This window comes from Anabrus simplex, chromosome 10 (assembly GCF_040414725.1).
Source record: "Anabrus simplex isolate iqAnaSimp1 chromosome 10, ASM4041472v1, whole genome shotgun sequence".
In the NCBI taxonomy this organism is placed as follows: domain Eukaryota; kingdom Metazoa; phylum Arthropoda; class Insecta; order Orthoptera; family Tettigoniidae; genus Anabrus; species Anabrus simplex.
The window spans coordinates 29,378,217-29,400,612 of record NC_090274.1 but is presented as its reverse complement, the minus strand read 5'-3'; the positions used below and the strand labels follow the sequence as shown (position 1 = coordinate 29,400,612).

Genomic DNA, 22,396 nt, shown 5'->3' with positions numbered 1-22,396 from the left:
TTGGTCAAGAAAATAAATAATGCAACTCAAACGAACATGATGCAAGGTACGGCTCATCACTGTGCTCGTATGCCTCACTTACTATTCTGATTGGAGCATTCATCTCTTCTCCAGAATATTTTTCTTTTAGAAACTTAACGGGTATTGCGTGAAAGTTGATAGAGACGAAGGAACCGAGAAGAGCAAAATGTAAAAACTTTCTAGTATTTAAATCCCCTTAAATTAAGCCACTTTTGAATTCAAGCCTTCTGTCTACAAATATCTCCTATTAGCAGTTAAACAAAAATGCCTCTCACAATCCAGCTGGACGTGTGAGATCGAATTCTGGCTCAACAATACTCACTCCGTGGGTATGGGCCCCACCATCCACTCAAACTCCACATGGTTTTCCTGCTTGTAGACCCGCACAGTCTGACTCACCCAGGAATTTATCTGCTGGTGCACTTCCTCCACCAGCTCACCTGTAAATAACACAACCAAATCCATATGAGCAAGCCTGGTTGAAGATCTGCGTTTGGTATACACCAAAGGTATTGCACAGTCCGCAAAAATGATCTAAACCTTATTGTTTTGAATCTATAAGGGTTGTTCAAATGAAAGACTTTAGTACGAGCATTGCTATTTGAAGAAAGAACATTGCCTATGCGTTGGTGGATGGTTACATACGTCAGAAAGAAATCGATATTATCGGAGAGTGTATGCGCTTCTTTGTATGTGCAAAAGCAAAATCACTCGCTAAGTTCTACTATGAATTTGTCCAGAATTGTCCAGCAATGGTTATTCAGTTTATCATGGCAGATGGTAGGAAACCTGGATTCGGGAGTGTCTATTCAATCAGCTACCAACACCGGGGTCGGTTTGCATGACACCTCGCTGCTCCAAGTTAACCTGACGCTCATTACGGGGCCGTGCAAAGCTCAGAAATGCAACATAATAACACAATGCATGTTACTGCTAATTTTCCCTGTGGGATTTTAAGAGTATTGTAGAATGAAGTGTTGTTAATGAAGGTGACGTGTAATGGTACTGTTTGAATACGATGAGCAAGTCAAAGTTATAAGCTATAAATTTAATTTTTGTTCTGTATTGAAGCTCAATTATCTATACTACTGTATATATAAAGAGGTAAAGTTTGTGTGTATGTAATGGGTAATCTCAGGAACTACAGGACCAATTCTAAAAATTATTTTACTAATGTAAATATTCGTTATCCCTGAGGGACATGGGCTGTATTTTATTTTCAAAACAATTCGAAGGGGTGATGGCATGGGGGGAGTTATAAAAAGAATAGGCTAATATAGGCAAAATATCGAATTTGTCATACAAGGACGAGACAAAGCTCAATTTAAGTCCCTTGATGAAAAAAACAAAATTCAGCAAGCCCTATGGACCTGAAAACCATGTTTTAAGGTCCTAAAACCATCCATCATGGAGATATTGGCACCACACTACCCTTGCTCTAGGAATCGGATAAAGGAATGAACTTCCGTAACCATAGCAATGTCAGCTCCAGGATTCTACAGCAGTGAAATTATCTACAATATATCACAAAACCTAACATTTTACAGACATGAAGACTGGTATTTGGAATCTCCTTTAAAAATAAAAGAACACAAATTTTTGTTTTCAGATAATCCAATTAAGGGGTGAGGGGAGGTAGGGGGGGAAGAAGTGAGGAAGGAGTTGAATTCTTTATATGAGGATGCATATATCTCAAAAACTGAAGATGTTACAGATGTTAAAATTGGCACTTGGAATCTGCTTTAAAAATAAATTAAGACACTTTTGGCTACTCAGTGTACAGTAGATAGAAATCAAATAAGAATTTGTAGAAAGTTATAGCAAGGAGTGGATTTTAGCCCAGTTCTCATTGTAGTTACATCCCCAGTATGGAGTACACCCCATTCATGAGCACAAGCCTAGTCATGAAAACCATAATCCAAATAGGATTCGAAAATAATAATCTAGAGCATAGCTTACCCTTATAAATGGTGAAGACGCTGTTGGTGTTGTTAGTGATGCTGGTTGGGTCGTGCTCAGATGGTCTGAACACGTAGGCCCCCGAAGCTCTATTCTTCTCGCCAAAGTTGTGACCAGCGTATGCCTTGTAGTAGAGGAAATCTTGAGTCACAGGTAAACGTACACCATTGTTAATGACTGCAGTGATCATACCCGTGATATCATCTAACTCCACCTGGATCCGCTGTTCAACAAACAACATGGATAGCAACAATTCGGGCTCTAATAATTATGTTCTCATAGACATGATACAGGCTTTTGGGCTCATGCCGTGTCAAGAAAATAAGGTGAAATTCTTTACGTTTCACAGAGAAATATGCTCTGCGCCATCAGAAGAAAATCTAGACTGTCCTCGAGAAAAGCTTAGAAGCCTTAAAGGCCTTTCTCAACAAAAGTCAAGATTTTCTTCTGATGATGCAAAGCATACTTCTCTGCGAAATGCAAAGAATTTCACCTTATTTTCTTGACACGGCATAAGCCCAAAAGCCTATATATTGCCTGCAAATTCGGGCCATGAAAGCATCAGTGGCAACAATTATGTTCTCAACTTCTCAGAAATTTTATGTGCTTAAAATTTCGATAATATGCAATTAAGTTTCCAAGATGTGTTCTAAACTTTGTACCATAATTACACCCCTCAGTTAATCAAAAATATAGTTGAAACACGCAGAAGCTTGAATAAACCAGTCTGCAGTACAAATGTTCATTCAGACATGCATCTTGCTTAACAGACCAGTGCTTTCATCAGTTTCCAAATGCCACAATACTTACTGCGGATGGGCAATACAAAAATTTGTACTTCATGTTTTTGAATCAACATTTCACGTGTTTTGCTTTCACAATATGTCGCATAACTTGCAAACGCATGTCTGTAGCCACCCAGGTTCCTCACAAATACTACTCCCGCATGGTTCGAAGTCACTCCATACATTGTCAGTCTATGTCTTAGAAGTTTGGCAGACCATTGTAATTTCAGATAAAATTTTGTTTTAAGGTACGGGCTAGTGGAGGGGCCAAAGGAGGCTTAATGAGACTGACAGCTCCAGCTGTCTCTTCCTGAACCCTTTGGGGTCCAGTTAATTTCCTGTCTGCATCTTGCACAGGTTCAATTTAACATTAAGCAAGTATGGGAAGGAAATACTCACATAAGCAAAACGCTGAACTTTTACATTAAAAATATGAATTGCACATTTCTTGGTAACAAAATAATCAGCAATATTCTGCGAAGGTGCTGTTCTTCTGGAGGCATGGGTTTGGGTGTAGTTCAGAGTTTGCTGGACAGGTCTCACAATAAAATAATGTCTTATTTCTGCCTCCTTTCACTTTCCTGTCAAAAACACATGGCACAGTCCTTAGTGTTTGGACCTGGCAAGCATCTATGATATGTAGCTTCCCATTCAGGTAAAATTTATCACAGCTGCTTCATCAGCCGTGCTTATGAGTATTTTGTTATGTAATGTCCCTCCCCCATGATGATTTGATTCCTGAAAGGTTTAGTTGTAAGTGTGGTGTTTGCAGACAATGTGGCAATATGGGATGAAACAGAGGAGGGAGTGCAAAATAATCTGAATGCATGGTGTAAGAAGTTTGATGATTATGGAATGAAATTGAACCCATCAAAAACAGTAGCATTGAAAATCAGCAGACATAATACAGAATGCAACATAAAAATACAGGACCACCAAGTTGAAGTAGTACACCAATTCAGTTATTTAGGAAACGTAATCGCTAGTAATAACAGAGCTGAGATAGAAATAACAAACAGAGTAACCAAAGGCTCTAACTTTTACAGTATCGTTATGGGATGAGAAGGTCCCACAAAGAACAAAAATGACCCTGTGCAAGTCATATTTCATTCCCATCCTTACTTATTCTCTGGAAACCTGCACACTAACATCAAAGGATTGTAGTAGGATTCAAGCCTGTGAAATGAAATTTCTTAGAACTGCCCTCCAAAAGACCCAACTTGATCGTGTGAAAAATGATGAGATCCGATCTAACCTAGGTCTACGTCATCTAGACTTAAATGGTTTTGGCATGTTAAACAAATGAATAGCACAAGGTTACCATGTGCTTATTTGGAAAAGAGAATAACAGGTAGAAGACCAGCTGGTAGACCAAGAAGATGATGGATGGACCAACTGAGGGAAGACGTGGAGAGAAGAGGATGGAACTGGGAATCTGTCTTGGACAACGAAATGTTTTTGAATAGGCAACTTTGGAAGACGCTCGTTTTCAAACACCCTATCCGGCTCGCTGGAAGGGCAAACCGATGATGATGACTGGTTGGATGGAGAAATACTTAAAAATTGCATTTGTTGATTGTGTTTTAAGATTGAAGCTATATACATTTTAAACATAGATTTCCATTGCATTTGTTGATTGTTTTTTTTTTTGCTAGTTGCTTAACGTCGCACCGACACAGATAGGTCTTAAGGCGATGATGGGACAGGGAAGGGCTAGGAGTGGGAGGGAAGTGGCCGTGGCCTTAATTAAGGTACAGCCCCAGCATTTCCCTGGTGTGAAAATGGGAAACCACGGAAAACCATCTTCAGTGCTGCCGACAGTGGGGTACGAACGATTGTATTTCATCTCAAGTTTTTTATGTATCTTTTTTTTTATATATTCCTTTCTTCTTTATGTTATTTTACCTGATGATGATGTCTAAGCTAGGTCGAAACATGTTCTGTGTAGCTTTTTAGACAGACCCTCTATCAAATAGCAAATGTGTATTGGACAGGTGGACTTTATACAATTACAGTAAATTCTTTACGAAACTGGAATGAAGTTCATTACTTGTAATAAATTATTTATCAGTATGACCAACACTCTGATGCTAATATACGTAGTTCACGTTGTTTCCGACCACAACAACAACAGACTATTAAGTGGAAATGTTATCTGTACTGAGGGGTTATGCTATCAGGAGCAGGTTATAAAAAGCTATTAAGGTGGTGGTAGTAAGAGGAAGTACAAGTGGGAAACCATCCTCTCTTAATACTAACCAGAAGTGGGGGGAAAAAGAAGTGGTCCGAACCAACGAAGAATGAAGATATCGGAAAAAGAAAGGGAAGGGCTACAGAGGACTTGCAAACCTAGCACCATTGGGGTTGGAAGGAAACAAGATTTGTCCAAGTAAGGTCAGATAGGAAAGCTGAAAGTTTTTTTTTCCTTTACATCGCACTGGCACAAATAGGTCTTAAGGCGACACACCGGAGATAAAAATCGATATTTTGGTCACTTTGGTGAAATTTTTTTTATGACTGAAATTGAAAGGATTGAGTTTTTTTTTTCCTTGTCACAAAGTTATTCTGCTGAATTCAAACAATTTATTACTGTAATTGTAAGTCTACATTTGTTTGTTTGTTTGTCCAACCCTTGTCTCGTTTCCCTACGGGGTCGGGTATGAGGTGAGGTGAATCTGTCTTGGCGGGTTTTTATGACCGGATGCCTTTCCTGACGTCAACCTCATCAGAGGAGTTAATGAGATGAGATGAAATGAATGACGTGATATATGATAGTAGGGAGAGGGTGAAACCCGGTGCCGGCACATAGCCTACTCCTGTCGAATAGCACCAAGGGGTCTGCTCAAGGCTTAACGTCCCCATCTGACGGACGAATCACCATCAACAGCGTCATATGCCCTCACTCCATATGAGCACTGCGGAGAGGTTTGGAATTTAATCCAGTCTTTTGGCACGCAATCTAGTGATTAGCAATTGTATACCATCACCTCCCGTACCCTGCCGGCCAATATTCTGATGGTGAAATTTTTTTTGACCAACGGGACTCGAACCGGCTAACCTCGGTGTCAGACCGTTTAGACTTCAGCGCCTTAACAATCATGGCCACCAGGCGGGCTAATTGTAAGTTTACATTTAAATCCCATTTTTCTCCCATAATGTAACAAAATTTGTATGGTATATGTATCATAGCTATATTAAGAAATCTGCATATGGAATTTTTTATTGCAGAATTTTTTTCAAGTAGTAGGGATTTTTAAGTCCAAAATTTTAGAACGTAATTATTACACAAACTTTAGTACAATATATCTCCTTATATAAATAATGAACAGAAAAAAATGATATGTACTGCTTTTAAAAGAAGTATTATCTACCTAATTACAAATTTACATTAACAGGTTAATTAAATTTCATGAAAAAGCTGGAACTAAACATTTCAAAAAAATTATTTTGGAAAAAGTATTAATTGTATATGAAAGAAATGTTTGTGATATCTCTACTTTTATCTAGATGATATTCCCACAAAGTTTCGTGAAAATCCATGTATTTGATAAAAATATGGACAACAACCGGAGAGACACTTAAAAGTGAAGCAAGGGACTGTAAAAAGAACTGAGAAATTTAAATATCTAGGGAAATGGATAGAACCTAACCGATTGGATAAAGAGGTGAATAGGGCAAGAATTAGAAAACTAGAATTAGCTTACAGGTTAACCCAGAACAGATACAACAAAGAGCAATATCTTACAAGGCAAAACTTAGACACTACAGCACAGTGGTAAAGCCAGAGGGTCCCTACGCTTCAGAGAGCCTGACAATGAATAAAAAGAGTGAGCTTCGAGATCTTTAAACAAAGGAGAGGAAAATCTTAAGGAAAATTTTAGGACCACAGAAAAATGATGATGGGGAGTGGAGGAATAGATAAACTGATGATCTCTACAAATACACCAAAAAAGAAATCACTGTCACCATGAGAAAGCGAAGGCTAAAATTCTATGGGCATCTAGAAAGAATGGATGAGAAGCGACTAACTAAGAAAATATTCAAGTACATCATTGGACTGAGAGCTTCAATGAAGTGGGTAGAAGAGGTAAAAAGAGATACAATAGAAAGTGGACTTACAATGGATATGATTCACAACAGAAAAGAATTTAGAAGCCGAGTGGATAGAATCAAAACATTCCAGGAGAAACCACCAAAATGTAGACGCTAATTGGTCATATCTGAGAAAGAAAGATTAGAAGTGAAAGGATGAAGAGATGCTGGGAGGATAAGAAGAAGAAGAAGTAGAAGAAGAGCCTTAGGTTCAATGCAGTCCATAGGCGGGCAAATTCGGAAACAAGAAAAAGATAAAAATATATTTTTATCTCCAGGGTGTCGCCTTAAGGCAACATTGGAATAGGAGAGGCCTAGGAGTGGGAAGGAAGCAGCCGTGTCTTAATTAAAGTACAGCCCCAGCATTTGCCTGGTGTGAAAATGGGAAACCACAGAAAACCATCTTCAGGGCTACCGGCAGTGGGGTTTGAACCAACTATCTCCCGGATGCAAGCTCACAGCCTCGCGACCCTAACCATACAGCCGACTCACCCGGTAAAGCTGAATGTGAGGAGCAAGTGAGTAAGGGGAAACAATGCCGCACTTAGCTTAGTGCTCCGTGGTGTGCTTCTATGTATTCTACTGTTCCCACATCCCCTGGCCAAAACTCAAACTGAAAAGAAGAAGCTGAGTTGAGTGACTCAGATTATGGAGTGCTGCTCTTCTGACCCCAACTTGACATGTTTCATCCTGGCTCAGTCCACTGGTAATTGAAGGTGCTCAAATAAGTCACAATAAGTCACCTTCCTGTCGGTAGGGTTTTTTTTTTTGCTAGTGGCTTTACGTCACACCGACACAGATAGACCTTATGGCAATGATGGGATAGGAAAGGCCTAGGAGTTGGAAGGAAGCGGCCATGGCCTTAATTAAGGTACAGCCCCAGCATTTGCCTGGTGTGAAAATGGGAAACCATGGAAAACCATCTTCAGGGATGATGACAGTGGGACTCGAACCCACTATCTCCTGGATGCCTCAGTAGGTTTACTGGCTCATAAAAGGACTTCAGCGGGACAACATTCCGGCACCTCAACACTTCTGAAAAATCGTCAAAGGTAGTTATCGGGATGTAAAACAAATGACACAAGAGGAAGAATATCTGCACTGAACATTATTTGTTATTCTTCTGATTGAAGCTCCAGAAAGGCACTGTTTTTCAAAATTAAAGGAGCTACAGGTTGCTTAAACTTGGTAGTTAGAAGACTTACCTCGTTGCCAATGACGGCGTCCTCTTCGCGCACCTCAGAGACCTCTTCTGTCTTCTCTTTGGCAACCTCATTCTCTCTCCTGATGTAGTACGACCGGAAGCCGAGAGGTGGCAGGTCCTTCGCTCGGAATACCAGCTCCATGGTGGCCTTGCTAATGCGCTCCGGCAAAGTAAGTATGGCTGGGTGGAGAGGCAACATTTGCACCACTTGTTCTTCACCTGTGGGCACAAACGTGATATGATGGTTCTTTCTGATACACACAGTGTCACATAAAATAACTTCTAAACAGATAAATATATTCAAATGTATATGTTAACTATAGGTCATTCCATGTTAAGAAAACAGTATTGCTCTTATGACAACATTGTTGCTGTATCGAACAGCTCTGCTCAACGGTATCACAGGAAAACAGTGACACGTAAATTTGTGAAACTCAGTATCTAAGTTCAAGAAAAAAGGCGAACGAAACTTAGCTGAAAATTATTGTTACGTGCCAGCCCCGTGGTAGCGCCTTTCAGTACTACCAGCAGGTGGCTAGTAACTCACACGCCTTGGGATCTTCCACCTGACTTGTGGGGTGGGGCCAGCCTTTCCATGTATTGTTCTCGTCGGCCGGCTTACCTGTGAGTGTCTTGGAGATTCAACAGGAATGTTCCGCCTCTAGTCACCTCGTGAAAATTCTGGCTCAAATCACCCGAGCTATAAAAGGGGAGGCTAGCTGCGGACAGTCAGTCAGAGTTGGGCTCGGTGGTCGAGTCAGTGTGAGACTCAGTGTTTTGAGGTTCGGTGGCTGGGCTGAAGGCGACAGAGGTGTTGGCTATCGCTAGTGTCCCACCGAGGTCTGAACGAGGAGCCGTTGTTATGGTGTCGCAGAATCCAGTGAGTAGGTGGGCTGGAGATGACACAACGGAAGACTGTACTGTGTGTTCGTATATTTCTGTGGACTGAGATCAGGCGTGAGTCAACGAGGGAAGCCGCTATCGTGAGTGTAAGGGAAAATGGACCTGTGTTAATGTTTGCTGTTGTGAGTATCGTCCTGCTATTGAATACTGCTGAGCTGTTGAATTGTCCACTGCATGTGACTGTGTGAATTACTTGACTGTCCGTGGAGCTGAACCAACGAACAGTCATCCTGTGTTGAGTGGCCCGTAGTCCTGTGCTCAGTTCCAGCAGTCTACGCACAGCTGCTGCATAAGGTGACTGAACTTGGGAAAGTGAAAGTAAGGATTAAGGAAGAGGAGAATAAAGTGGGTGAGTAGAATGAAAATAGAAAAGGTAATAAAAAGAGCCACAGAAAACAAAACTCTCCCAAATACAAAGTTAAAGAGGAAAACCAACTGGATAGGCTCTATTTTCAGAGGTAAAGGGCTCCTAACAATAGCTCTTGAAGATATGATAAAAGGAGGGAAGGAAAAAAAGGATGGAGCAGAATAACAATGGTAAACAAAGTAAAGAATAGAGGTTATCAGGCCTGGATCTTGCGTATTCTACAGATAAGTACTGACTACATGAATAACTGCTGTGTTTGATTGCAGGAACTATATAGAGCGCCCTACTGATCTTTGCAGATGCAGTGTTCTTATTTGTGAATATCGTAAGAGACCTCAGAATTGACAACAATCTATTCATATATAGATCTCATTGGCATACTATATTCAAAACCATCCTCCGCTTCAACCAGATGAAGACCTAACAGCCAGCAATTTTGACCTGAACAAACAATGGATCCAGGGATGGCAAATATTCTCATTTTTAGAACTTCGTGATTTACCTTGCATCACAGAACGTGGTCCTTGTTCTGATCTACCTAAAGGAGTCTGGTCAAAACTCATCATATACCCAACCCTGTAGAGAAATTGGACAAGGGTTGCACATTCATACATGTAATTGAGTTTTTTGCATAGAAATACTCAGTATTGTTTTTTAAAAAATTCATTCATGTTTACAATAAAAGTTATGGGGAAAATTTGACTTACGTGTTTTGACTTGAGCAAAGTGCCTTGGAGGGATTTATTTATGTAAGTCAATGTTTGTCTGTATACAAGGAGCATAATGAGCTTTGCCAACACCCTGAGACAGTACAGGACTCACCTGTGGGATCCAGTACACTGTAGGAACTCCCCAGGACGGGTAGTCTCACGTAGTGACTGACCGGATGGCTCAGAGGATTGTACACTGTCACCACGAAGATAGAGGACAGCTCAGACACCGTACATTGGCTCACATTCAGGAGGAGACATGAATCTAGTTCCAGAGGAGCCACTGTCATCTGTGGATGGGGTGCTGACAACTTGCTGTGAAAAAAAAAAGTCAGTACGTATGAAGAAACTGTTGGAAATATGTAGACAAGTCAGTAAGTATCAGTAATTTTGCTGTAATTATCTTTAGGTTGGCTCTAAGGCGTTGTGTGCTCACCAGCCACTAGATGGCACCGTTGTATACGTTTGTGATAAGTTTCAGAGTTATCAGATCAGTACAGCTTGCGCTGTTGCAACGTAAAAATGGCCGCACCACTCTCTGTTTGCACAAAGGAAGAACAGCATTCTGTAGTCAGTGTTTTGTGGTCTGAGGGTGTACCGGGAGTGGAAATTCAAAGAAGACTTTCAGTACAATACGGGGACACTATTTTGCCACAGCAAAATGTTTACCAGTGGATTGAAACGTTCAAAAGGAGTCAAACGATCGTAAAGGATGAGGATAGATCCGGGCATCCATCTGCAGCCGTAACTGATGCCAATATTAAACAAGTGCATGATATGATCCTGAATAACAGATGAGTGACTGTATGACGTATGAAATTCTATGGGCATTTAGCACAAATGGATGACTCATGATATATAATAATATAGGGTAATAATCTAATATATTATTATTATTATTATTATTATTATTATTATTATTATTATTATTATTATTATTATTTAATAATTTAATAATAATTTAAGAAAAACACAGTACATGGACTCCAAGAATTCAAACCTGGTGCCACTCATGACCCAGTATGGCAGTGTCACACAAGTAAAACAGTTAAAAGGAGAAGTTATCAGGAGCACTGGCAACGAAAGGGAAGCCAAGAAAAACCGTGCTGAAAAATTACTTAAATCCTATAACATCACCTGGAACGTTTACAACAAGAAATCAATTTCCACCAAGACCAAACTCTGACACTACAACACTGTTGTTCTCCCAGGGGCACTCTACGCAATTGAAACATCAACATTAGAGACATTGAGAAAATGGAACAACAGATACTGAGGAAAATATTCGGACCCAAGTTTGAAGATGGCATTTGGATGCGAAAAAGCTCGGAGGAACTCTATTCATTGACTGAGCGATTCATTTCACTTGCATGCAAAAGAAGTATGAAATTCTATGGGCATTTAGCACGAACAGGTGACTCACGATAGACCAAGAAAATCTTTTCGTTATCAATGGAACATGACAAACCAAAGTGCACTGGCTAGTAGACACCCAAAACAATCTCACAGAAGTCGACATTGACCCACTGGAAACCACAAGGACTTCATATAGACAAAAGATCAACACCCACAAGTTTGCGCCCAAGAAACCAACGACAAGAAATTTGAAAATCAAAAACGCGTGGACACAAGAAAGACGACAGGCCCATAGTGAAAAGATGGGGAAGTTTTGGGAAGATAAGAAGAACAAGATGATCAAGAATACCAATGCTAAGTAATAGTTCAAATACATGTGTGTAAATAACAACAACAACAACAACAATTGGAATTGGTGTGCATTATGAATAATAATCAGTCCCCCATAACAGCTTACCTCACAGCCTCGTTGATTGCACCCTCACACACCTTCATGCTGGCATATAAGATACGGCTGTAGTCGTCAGCTACTTTCTGTTTCTCTGTGCCCGTTATAGCATCATGATGCTGCATAATTCCCATGGCTTCTCTGAGATCCTCCAATCCTGTCTCATCCAGTCCTGCCAGCGCTGAAAGCTGCTTGCATACCTGCAAGTACAATGATAGTGCGATTTTGTATGGCCCTCATCATTTCCTTGAGGACATCCATATCAAGAACCACAAACACTATCATTTCAATACCTGTGAATACTGCAAATCAAAGAAAATGACCCAAACAAATTGTAACAAATATGATACAGGCCCGTATGCCAAAATAAAAAATTGCGCCTCTCAAATACAATGTAAGAGCTCTGAATTTCTTTAAATAAATTTAATTACATCAGGTTATTCATTCATTCATTCATTCATTCATTCATTCATTCATTCATTCATTCATTCATTCATTCATTCATTCATTCAATTATTTATTTATTTATTTATTGTATGATGAAAGGAGGAATATCAGCTATTTTCAAAATACATTATATACAAAAACACACACGCACATATATACACATATACACACACTCTCAAGTCCATAAAAATGTTTATAATACTATGTCCAGATCGTTAATCTACTCAACGGCTTCTTGTGTTAGGTTGAGGAGATCTTTCATTGACCCTCTAAACTCTCTGAGCGGACATTCGAGCACTATATGATCCATGGTTTGCTGCTCTCCACCGCAGTCGCAATGAGGAGAAGACTTCCATCCCAACTTTGTTCGGTGTTGCTCTGCATCTTCCCTGGCAAGTCCTTATCCTATTCAGTACACACCACTGTCATCGAGGTAAATGAAAGCCTGCGGGCTGCTCCCAAGGAGTTTTAATTAAGTAATGATGTGTCAGGGAGTTTTGGATTACATCAGCTAGAAGTAATGCAATATACTGTCAATTTATATGAACAAAGGGATTATTCGTTACTGTAAGATTATTAAAATGTTTAATAGGTTTTATTTGACTGCCTCTGTGGTTTAATGGCTAAATTGCTCAACAGCCAACTTAACTTAACTTAAATACTTATAGTCGAAACCAAAGTCTCAGTTTAAAAAAAATTATTTTATTACAACACAGAAAAAATAAACTAACAAAATTAAATCATAAACTATCCAAAAAAAAGTCTGAAGAAAGCAAACGACACAACTGATAAACCTATTATTAACTTCGCACAAAGAGGGCACCAGAATTGTTTCTATCATAGTAGGGACTAACCAAATTCGTCAGGTCACCAGTGACCCAAACCGATAATAATTAAAGGCAGCATCGGGTCAACGGTGGGCCAATACGAAGTAAAATTAAGCCATCAAAATTCACTGCCACAGGGAACGTGTTAATATAATAAAACTGCATTTGCTTGCAATAAACTAAATTGTATTCTCAAGAGTAAATGCTTCTGAATTATCTACTTGAATAAGTATATCTGCTGTGGTCCAGTCAAAATCCGATAACTGCAGGCAGTCTGATCAAAACCAGATATCCCCATTTTCTTGAGTTTAATACCTGGATAATTAAAATGGATATTTCACATTTGGTTTAAATCTTGGAATAGTGTTAACTGTTACTCTATTTGGTACAGTCTTCTTCTTTATAACAAAGTAATCACAATTTTTTTTTCAATTCAGTCACTAGGGCAGTTGCCCAGGTGGCAGATTCCCTAACTGTTGTTTTCCTAGCCTTTTCTTAAATGATTGCAAAGAAATTAGAAGTTTATTGAACATCTCCCTTGGTAACTTATTCCAATCCCTAACTCCTCTTCCTATGAACGAATATTTGCCCCGATTTTTCCTCTACAGCGTGAGTTGGCCGTGCGGTTAGGGGTGCGCTGCTGTAAGCTTGCATCCGGGAGATAGTGGGTTCAAACCCCACTGTCAGCAGCCCTGAAGATGGTTTTCTGTACTTTCCCATTTTGACACCAGGCAAATGCTGGGGGCTGTACCTTAATTATGACCTCGGCCGCTTCTTTCCCAGTCCTAGCACTTTCCTATTCCATCATCGCCATAAGACCTATCTGTGTCGGTGTGACGTAAACCAAGTAGCAAAAAAAAAATTGCCCTCTTGAATTCCAACTTTGTCTTTATATTGTGATCTTTCGTACTTTTAAAGACACCACTCAAACTTATTCATCTACTAATGTCATTCCACGCCAACTCTCCACTGACAGCTCGGAATACCGCTTAGTCGAGCAGCTCATCTTCTTTCTCCCAATTCTTCCCAGCCCAAACTTTACAACATTTTTGTAACACTACTTTTTTGACGGAAGTCACCCAGAACAAATCGAGCTGCTTTTCTTTGGAATTTTTTCAGTTCTTGAATCAAGTAATCGTGGTGAGGGTCTCATACACTAGAACCACTCTAGTTGGGGTCTTACCAGAGACTTATATGCACTCTCCTTTACATCGTTACTACAACCCCTAAATATCCTCATAAACATGTGCAGAGATCTTTACCCTTTATTTACAATCCCATTTATGTGATTACCCCAATGAAGAAATTTCCTTATAATAACACTTAGTTACTTACAATGATCCCCAAAAGGAACTTTCACCCCATCAACACAGTAATTAAAACTGAGAGGACTTTTCCTATTTCTGAAACTCACAACCTGACTTTCAACCCACTTTATCATCATACCATTGCCTACTGTTCATCTCACAACATTATCAAGGTCGTTTTGCAGTGCCTCACAGTCTTGTAACTTATTTATTACTCTATATAGAACAACATCATCCGAAAAAAGTGCTATCTCCGATTCCACTTCTTTACTTACTTTGTGAGTGTTTATTAGATTCTCTAATAAATGCTTTTTCTGACACTCCTCAATCATTCTATCGTACGAGCTCTCTAAAATTAAATGATTACATAAACCTAAAACAGAACAGAAAGAAGATAGACCTGTAAGTAGTTGTTCCCCTGACGCTCAAAGTACTTGCTGGTAGGTCTGGAGCTGAAGTAACCCGTCCAATAGGAGTGAGAGCTGCTGGCATACGGGAAGAAGTCATCCTCTTTGACAGACCACGTCAAGTTAGCGTCATTCACTGCCTTGAGGTAGCACGACGGTGTGGAGTAGAGAACGTTCACAGGACTGCCCTCGGTCTGCTTAGCATTCACGTACCTGAAGACACAAGATAATAATAATATTAATAATAATAATAATGCGTAAAGGCAGATTTTGCTTCTACGGTCATATACGATGGATGATCGACTCTCGATGGACGAAACGTATCTTCAGCATATTTGACTCAAAACCAAAACCGGCAATGCCATGGTATGTTAATGTCAAGAAAGATCTTAAAGAACTGGGCCTACAAGCAAAAGATGCACAAGATCAAAATCTTTTCAGAGCAGCCATCAAGACTTTTGGGACTTTCTGGGATGAAAAATGGGCAACAGATGCTAAGTGGACAGAAGAACGTCGTGCTAAACACAGTGAACTAATGAAGACGATGTGGATCAAGCGAAAAATGAACAAATGCCAGAATGTAAAGTGAGGCTTACCGTGGTCCCTAGTTCGCCGATTAGCGAAGTTGAATGGATAATAATAATAATAATAATAATAATAATAATAATAATAATAATAATAATAATAATAATAAATATCTTAGAGGAGTTTGGAATTGACAAGAAATTGAGAGAAATCATCAAACTAACACTGACAGACACCATCTCGAAAGTACAGTTCTGAGGAGAAATCTCTGCTCCGTTTGAAATAGCGACAGGTGTCAGACAAGCAGACGGATTATCCCCAATCCTCTTCAATATTGTACCGGAGAAAATAATAAAAACCTGGGAAGAAGCTCTGAAATTGGAAGGAATAAGTGGAATACACCTGGGGAAGAAAGGACAGAACCTAAAAATCAAGTGTTTAGCTTTTGCAGATGGCCTTGCCATCTTAGCCAAAAACCAAGAAGATGCTCACAGATGCTGGAGAGTCTGCAAGAAATTGCCAAAAAAGTGGATTTTAAAGTCCCTTATGAAAAGCCTGAATATATGTAGTACAAGCACCAAAGCAGGAGGTATATGGTGATAAAACATGGCAAGATGAAAAGGACAGACAAGTTCAAATACCTGGGTGATTGGATCCCACCCAATGGACTGGATAAAGAGGCAAACAAGGCAAGAGCCAGAAAATTAGATCTGGTCTACAAGGTAACACAGAACAGGTATAACAAATGGGCAATACCCTACAAGGCCAAAATCCGACATTATAACTCAATAATAAAACCAGAAGGATTGTATGCTTCAGAATACCTGATTTTAAATTAAACAGGGGAGCTGCAAGAACTCAAAAAGAAGGAAAGGAAAGGATGATGGAACCAGAACAAACATGTGATGGTGTTAAGGAATTTAGATTCCTGTATCTGAATAAATATTTTGTATTAACTGGTCCTCAAAATAATGAGAACATGAGCGTTAAATGCAAACTTTCTTACAGAGTAATCATTTTCAAAATGTCAAGGTATCATGTTTGATAACAGGGAAGAATTTAATATATTAACCCTCTCATGCATGAACTATTTTTCGTTTACTTTTGGTGACAAAGAACACTCATACATGAGTGGTTTACCATTATGGAATATATATAAACAATTTTTAGCGAATACTATTCTAAGCTTTTAACGTTCAAAGATCGATCATTATTGTCTAATGGCTGTGCGTACGTATTGCAAAGCGCAAGTATACTTGCATAACCGTAGGTCATTGATGTCTTTGAGGTTGATGCCAGAGGAACACCTGAAGCCTGTGGTAACTGGATGGGGAGGGCCCACGGAAATTAAACAGTCATTCGTATGTCTGAATATTCACGGAGTGCAAGGAGTACTATTGGATGTAGGGCTGTTTTGCTGTCCTTTATGTTTTAAAAACCCACAAGACATCACTGATTTACATATTAGATTGTGAAGTTGAACGGGTGATAAAGACTATGTACTAACATTCAAAATAATAAATAATGCAAAAAAATGCATGAGAACTCCAATGACCTCATATGAAATCCCATCTTCAGGGCTACCGACAGTTGAATTCGAACCCCCTATCTCCCGGATGCAAGCTCACAGCTACACGCCCCTAACACTGTTCTTTCAAGACATATATGTGGTGTTCTTGTGCTAGGCATTCGCTTTAACCTGAAAGTGGTGGTATGGGGTCTTTTATGACCTGGCGGATATTTATTTTGTCCAATCGCAATTATTTTAAAACTTAGAGACCTTGGCTTCTACATACCTCTCCCCACATTTCTTACCTTTTTTTCTGACGTCAATGGCATTGTAGTGAAGGGTGTCCATTCTTAGAAAAAGGGATTATTGTCTAGCGGTGCAATAAAACGTCTCGTTAGACCCCGCGCCTCCAGTCCCGAGTGTCGGAAGTACGACAGCAGCAGTGTTGAGTGTATCCAGAAAGTTCCTTTTGTTATCATGTTAGGAATTAATTCAGTCAGTCCCTTATTGCTGAAATGATTTATGATGAAGAGTATGAGGCAAGGGTGTTAAATATGACTTTTATAGTCTGTGGAAGAGGAAGAAGTTTTAGTAAGAGTGAGGATGAATTAGAAGTAGTAGAACTAGTGATGATGATTTATCTGTTTTTGAGCAGTTTTCAACCATAACAGGAAAGGATAGTGTTACAAACTGGACAAAAATTCCTCCTTCTTAAAACTCATGTACTCAAATCCACAACATTGCACTCATTTACCATGAGTGAAACTCGTAACAAGAAGTGCATTATTGCCTGAAGCAGCTTCGAGCATTCTTTGCAAGAATGATAATATGTTGCAACTCATTGTAAGTTGTATGAACCTGGAAACTGAAAGAGTCGCAGGAAATTATACTCACAAACAAATAACTTATCATGATATGGATTATCATGAAGAGGATAATTATTTCCAGTAGTGAATCCCTCCCCACCACCCAGGGATATATGGCAGGAATAGCATTAACAGGTGTATGCATGATTATTTTCTGGTTTCACTAAGAGATGGCGCCAGCAAACAGTACACAGCATATGAATTTGACACATACGTCAGTTTGTTCATCTGACATTAACCTACCAACACACAAGAGTTGAGTCCGCCAAACACTAGCGTCTATGTTGTGTCGTTCATTGATCATGTCGACATTGTACTGTTCTTATTTAATCAAAGGAAAAAGGCTGTGGAAAGTCATCGTTTACTGGTAGAAACATATGGTGAACATGCTCCATGGATTAGAACATGTGAGACATGTTTTCGACAATTTAAATGTGGTGATTTCAATGTGAAAGACAGTGAACGCTCTGGTAGACCACAAAAGTGTGAAGACTCTTGAAGCCCAGCAAAACTGTTAATGCACAACACTATCGCCAACAAATAATTATTTTAAATCACTGTGATCGAAAGACGACCAGAATGGGCCAAAAGACATGGCAAAGTGATTTTGTTACATGACAATGTGTCGTCTCACTCAGCAAAACCAGTGAAAGACACCTTGAAATCACTGGGATGGGACATCCTTCCACGCCCGCCATACTCCCCAGACCTGGTGCCATCTGACTATCACCTTTTTGTATCAATGGGGTACACACTCGCAGACCAATGCTTCAGCAATTTCGAGGAAGATATAAAATGGCTCGACGAATGGTTGGCTGCAAAAGACAAGCAGTTTTTCTGGCATGCTATTCATAACTTACCTGAAAGATGAGTGAAGTGTGTAGAAGCCAACGACCAATAATATGAATAAAGAAAAACTGAATTTCCCGTGAAAATTATGTGTTTTCTTTACCACAAAAACCAGCAGAAACTCATGTATACACCTGGTACATAGTTAGCAGAATCTAAGCCTGTCAGCTGAGTTATGCAAGATAATGTTTTTAATAAAAATTATCCCTCTGTATCACAAGATTTTATTTTTACATGCTGCAAAAAATTAGTATTGGATACATACATTTATTTTCAATAAAATATCATGCTAATGAGTTGAAAAAACCTAATACATCAAAATATGGTGCATATAAATGAGTAATTTTGTTCTTAGAGCAAGTTCAATTATGGTGGTCAGAAAGAACACCACACCACCACAAACGAGCACCACCTGTCCAGGGTTAAATGTCCATACCATGTTAGTCTTGAAGTCCTTAATGTCTCTTCTATCAAGTCAGCTTCCATTTCCATTCTGATGTCATCGTTCCTTACACGGTCACTGTGTACATTTATGAAGTTAATATGTAGGAACTTCATTTCACATGCTTGCAATTTACTAGTGGTGGTGATGGTGATTTTTGTTTTAGAGGAAGTAAAACTATGTAATCACCCTCTCTGAACAAATTTAGTGGAAAAGAAATTAGGAAAAGTAAGAAAATTATTTATTTAACGAAGGAATTTAGAAATGAAGTACAAAATGAAACAAAAAAGTATTGTATTGAGCCAAAAAGTTCACTAGCGAATCAAAAAGGGACGTGAGTTCCCTGTGTAATAGAACACTTGCAATTTACATATCTTTGAATAATCCACCGTAGCACATAAAGCGGATGACGAGATCAGCAGTAGTCACGTCATCGGCTAATATGCGTTCGAGTGTTTCCTGTAGGTCAAGAGAGATCGGCGCACTCTGGGGGGTCTTCCCTCTTTAGGAGGTAAGAGTGCGTAGATCGTCCATGACCTATTCTCAGCCTACACAATACAATGGCCTCTCTCCATGAAGGCCAGAAAGAGGACCGCCACATGGTAGTTCTCTTCTTAATTGCTCTCAGCTTGTTGGGAGTTCAGATAGCTAGCCATTCTGATTCCTAGAACGCCAAGATGGTGTGACGTAGCTGAGAACAAATATCTTTAGCAGGTACATTAATAAGTCTTGGAGGTAAAAGTATCACTTCCTCTGCAGCTTTATGTGCAATTTCATTTCCCACAATCCCAATATAGCTTGGAAGCCACGCGAAAGTGATTCTGATGCAAGCATCACTTCACCTGGCTAGAAGGTCATTGTTTTGGAAATAAAATACAGCCCATGTTACTCACTGGTAATGTAGCTTACTATAGGTGAAAGAATTTTTAAAATCAGTTCAGTATTTTTTGCATTTATCCATTACAGGTGGTGGTGGTGATTATTGTTTTAAGAGGAAGTACAACTAGCAACCATCCTCTATATAACACTAATCAGAGAGGCAAAGTGGAAGGGATCCGACACTTTGAAAAATGAAGGTATCGGCCAAAGGAAGACAAGGGCCACAAACAGCATGAAAATGAAAGACTCCCTAAACCTTGAATGCTCCAATACTGTCAGGGTCGGAAAAGAACAAGAGTTGACCGTGGGAGGTTGGATAGGATAGACGAAAGTGAGGAGTGTGGCACAGGTAAGTGGATGCAATGCCAGGACTCAGCTAAGGGCCCCGTGGTTTTCAACGCACCCTCCAAAGTTAAGAGCACCTGGGGTCCCATTTAGTCACCTCTTACGACAGGCAGGGGATACCATGAGTGTTATTCTACCGCCCCCACCCACAGGGGGAGATTTATTCATTTTTTTGCTTTACATCGCACCGACACAGATATGTCTTATGGCGACGATGGGATAGGAAAGGCCTAGGAAGTGGAAGAGAGCAGCCGTGGTCTTAATTAAGGTACAGCTCCGGCATTTGCCTGGTGTGAAAAGTGGGAAACCACGGAAAACTATCTTCAGGGCTGCCGACAGTGGGGCTCGAACCCACTATCTCCTGATTACTGGATACTGGCCGCACTTAAGCGACTGCAGCTATCGAGCTCGGTATATTCATTACAAATATATATACAAACATACAAATCTTTTTCTCTTTATAATATTAGTATAGATGGGCACTTTGTTATCCCAAAGTAGAGTCTTACGAGGTTGTGCATATTGTTCCTGATACATGTACGAATGAATAATTTTCAATCCTTAAAAGTGTATTGACAAGGTCGACCCAACATAAACTATTTTAAATAGTTTCTTTAATAGATTTAGACAAGTCAATACAGGATGAAATCAAATACCTATTATGGTTAAGTTTCTCAACAGTTGTAATTCCTTGTCAATAAGGATCATGATGAAACTCATAACTTACAATGTGAAAGCCAACCAGGCAAAAAAGAAAGCCCATCTTTATTTAGGTTTAAAAATTAAAACAGTCAAAATTGGCAAAGACATTGATTTCTTACAGCAATGCATAACACACAATTTAACTCCCACATTTTTGAAAGTAAATCAGTAGTAATGTACAGCCTCAACATTTGCCTGGTATTAAAAGCCATTTTCAGGGCTGCCGACAGTGGGGTTCGAACCCACTATCTTACGAATGTAAGCTGAGAGCTATGTGACATAAACCACATAACCACTCGTTCATTATTTGGCCTTTATTGTAAAGAAGTAAGTATCGAGGATCTTACTTGATGAGTTTATCCATGTTCTTGAAGTTCATGGTGGCATCCTGGTAGTTGAAGTCGTCGCCCATGGTCACCAGAATGTGGTCTGTCCTGTAATACTGACCCTGCTCGTTACAGAACTTGATGAAGTCGTCAACCTGCAGACAAAACCACTCCACTCCTCAGACACTAAGCTTATTCCAATAACAGTATATTAACCTAGTTGAAAAGGGAATTACAATCCCAGAAGAGGGAAAACAAAACTCTGAGATTTGCCAATAATATTATTTTATCTGAGTTTACAGAAGATCTGGAGACACTGTTGAATGCTATGGACCCAACCTTGGCTGAGGAGTATGAGGTGAAAATAAATAAAACCAAAAAAATGTAATGGAATGCAGCCGAGCGACATCAGGTAATGCCGGAAATATTAGATTAGGAAATGAAGTCTTAAAGGAAGTAGATGAATTTTGTTACTTTGGTAGTAGTAACTAATGATGGCAGAAGTAAACAGGACATAAAATGCAGACTAGCACAATCAAGGAAAGCTTTTCTTAACAAAAGAAATATGCTCACTTCGAATACTGATATAAGAATTAGAAAGATGTTTTTGAAGACTTTCGTCTGGAGCATGGCATTGTATGGAAGTGACACTTATAGATCGTTTAAGGAAACACATGGGTGACAACCCTAAATATGGATCAAGGATGATAAAAGCAGAATACAAGCAGTGGAAATGAAGTCTCAGAGGTGTCGAGTAGGTTTAACAAGAATGGACAGAGTAAGATTCTGGAAACGGTAAATGAGGTACCCATACAGAAAAAGATAGAAAAATCAAGACTGCCGTGGTATGGACAGGTTAAGAGAATGGGAGTAGGGAGGATATCAAGAAAGATGCTAGAAATGGAGTTGGAGGGAAGGAGACCTAAAAGAAGACCAAGAGACAGATGGCTGAAAGGTGTAAAGAAGAGGGAACTGGATGACAGTGAAAGAAGAGAAGTGGTGGAAGGACAGAAAACAAAGCAGAGGCTTATGTTCCAAGCAGGCCCAGCCTGTGGTTGGAAACTGACTGACTGACTGACTGACTGACTGACTGACTGACTGACTGACTGACTGACTGAC

At 39.6% G+C, this 22,396-nt stretch overlaps 1 protein-coding gene across 2 annotated transcripts in view; it reads right to left on the bottom strand.

Annotated features, from left to right (window-relative positions):
• LOC136882149 (lysosomal alpha-mannosidase) overlaps window positions 1–22,396 on the bottom strand; it is an 87,435-nt gene that overhangs the window by 15,616 nt on the left and 49,423 nt on the right. For both annotated transcript variants that reach the window (XM_067154693.2, XM_067154695.2), the window contains exons 8-14: window positions 21,299–21,432; window positions 14,827–15,046; window positions 11,855–12,045; window positions 10,154–10,356; window positions 8,063–8,280; window positions 1,981–2,203; window positions 344–461 (exon numbers count right to left, since the gene is read on the bottom strand). In XM_067154693.2, coding sequence (XP_067010794.2) covers window positions 344–461; window positions 1,981–2,203; window positions 8,063–8,280; window positions 10,154–10,356; window positions 11,855–12,045; window positions 14,827–15,046; window positions 21,299–21,432 — 1,307 coding nt within the window. The remainder of the gene's footprint in view (window positions 1–343; window positions 462–1,980; window positions 2,204–8,062; window positions 8,281–10,153; window positions 10,357–11,854; window positions 12,046–14,826; window positions 15,047–21,298; window positions 21,433–22,396) is intronic.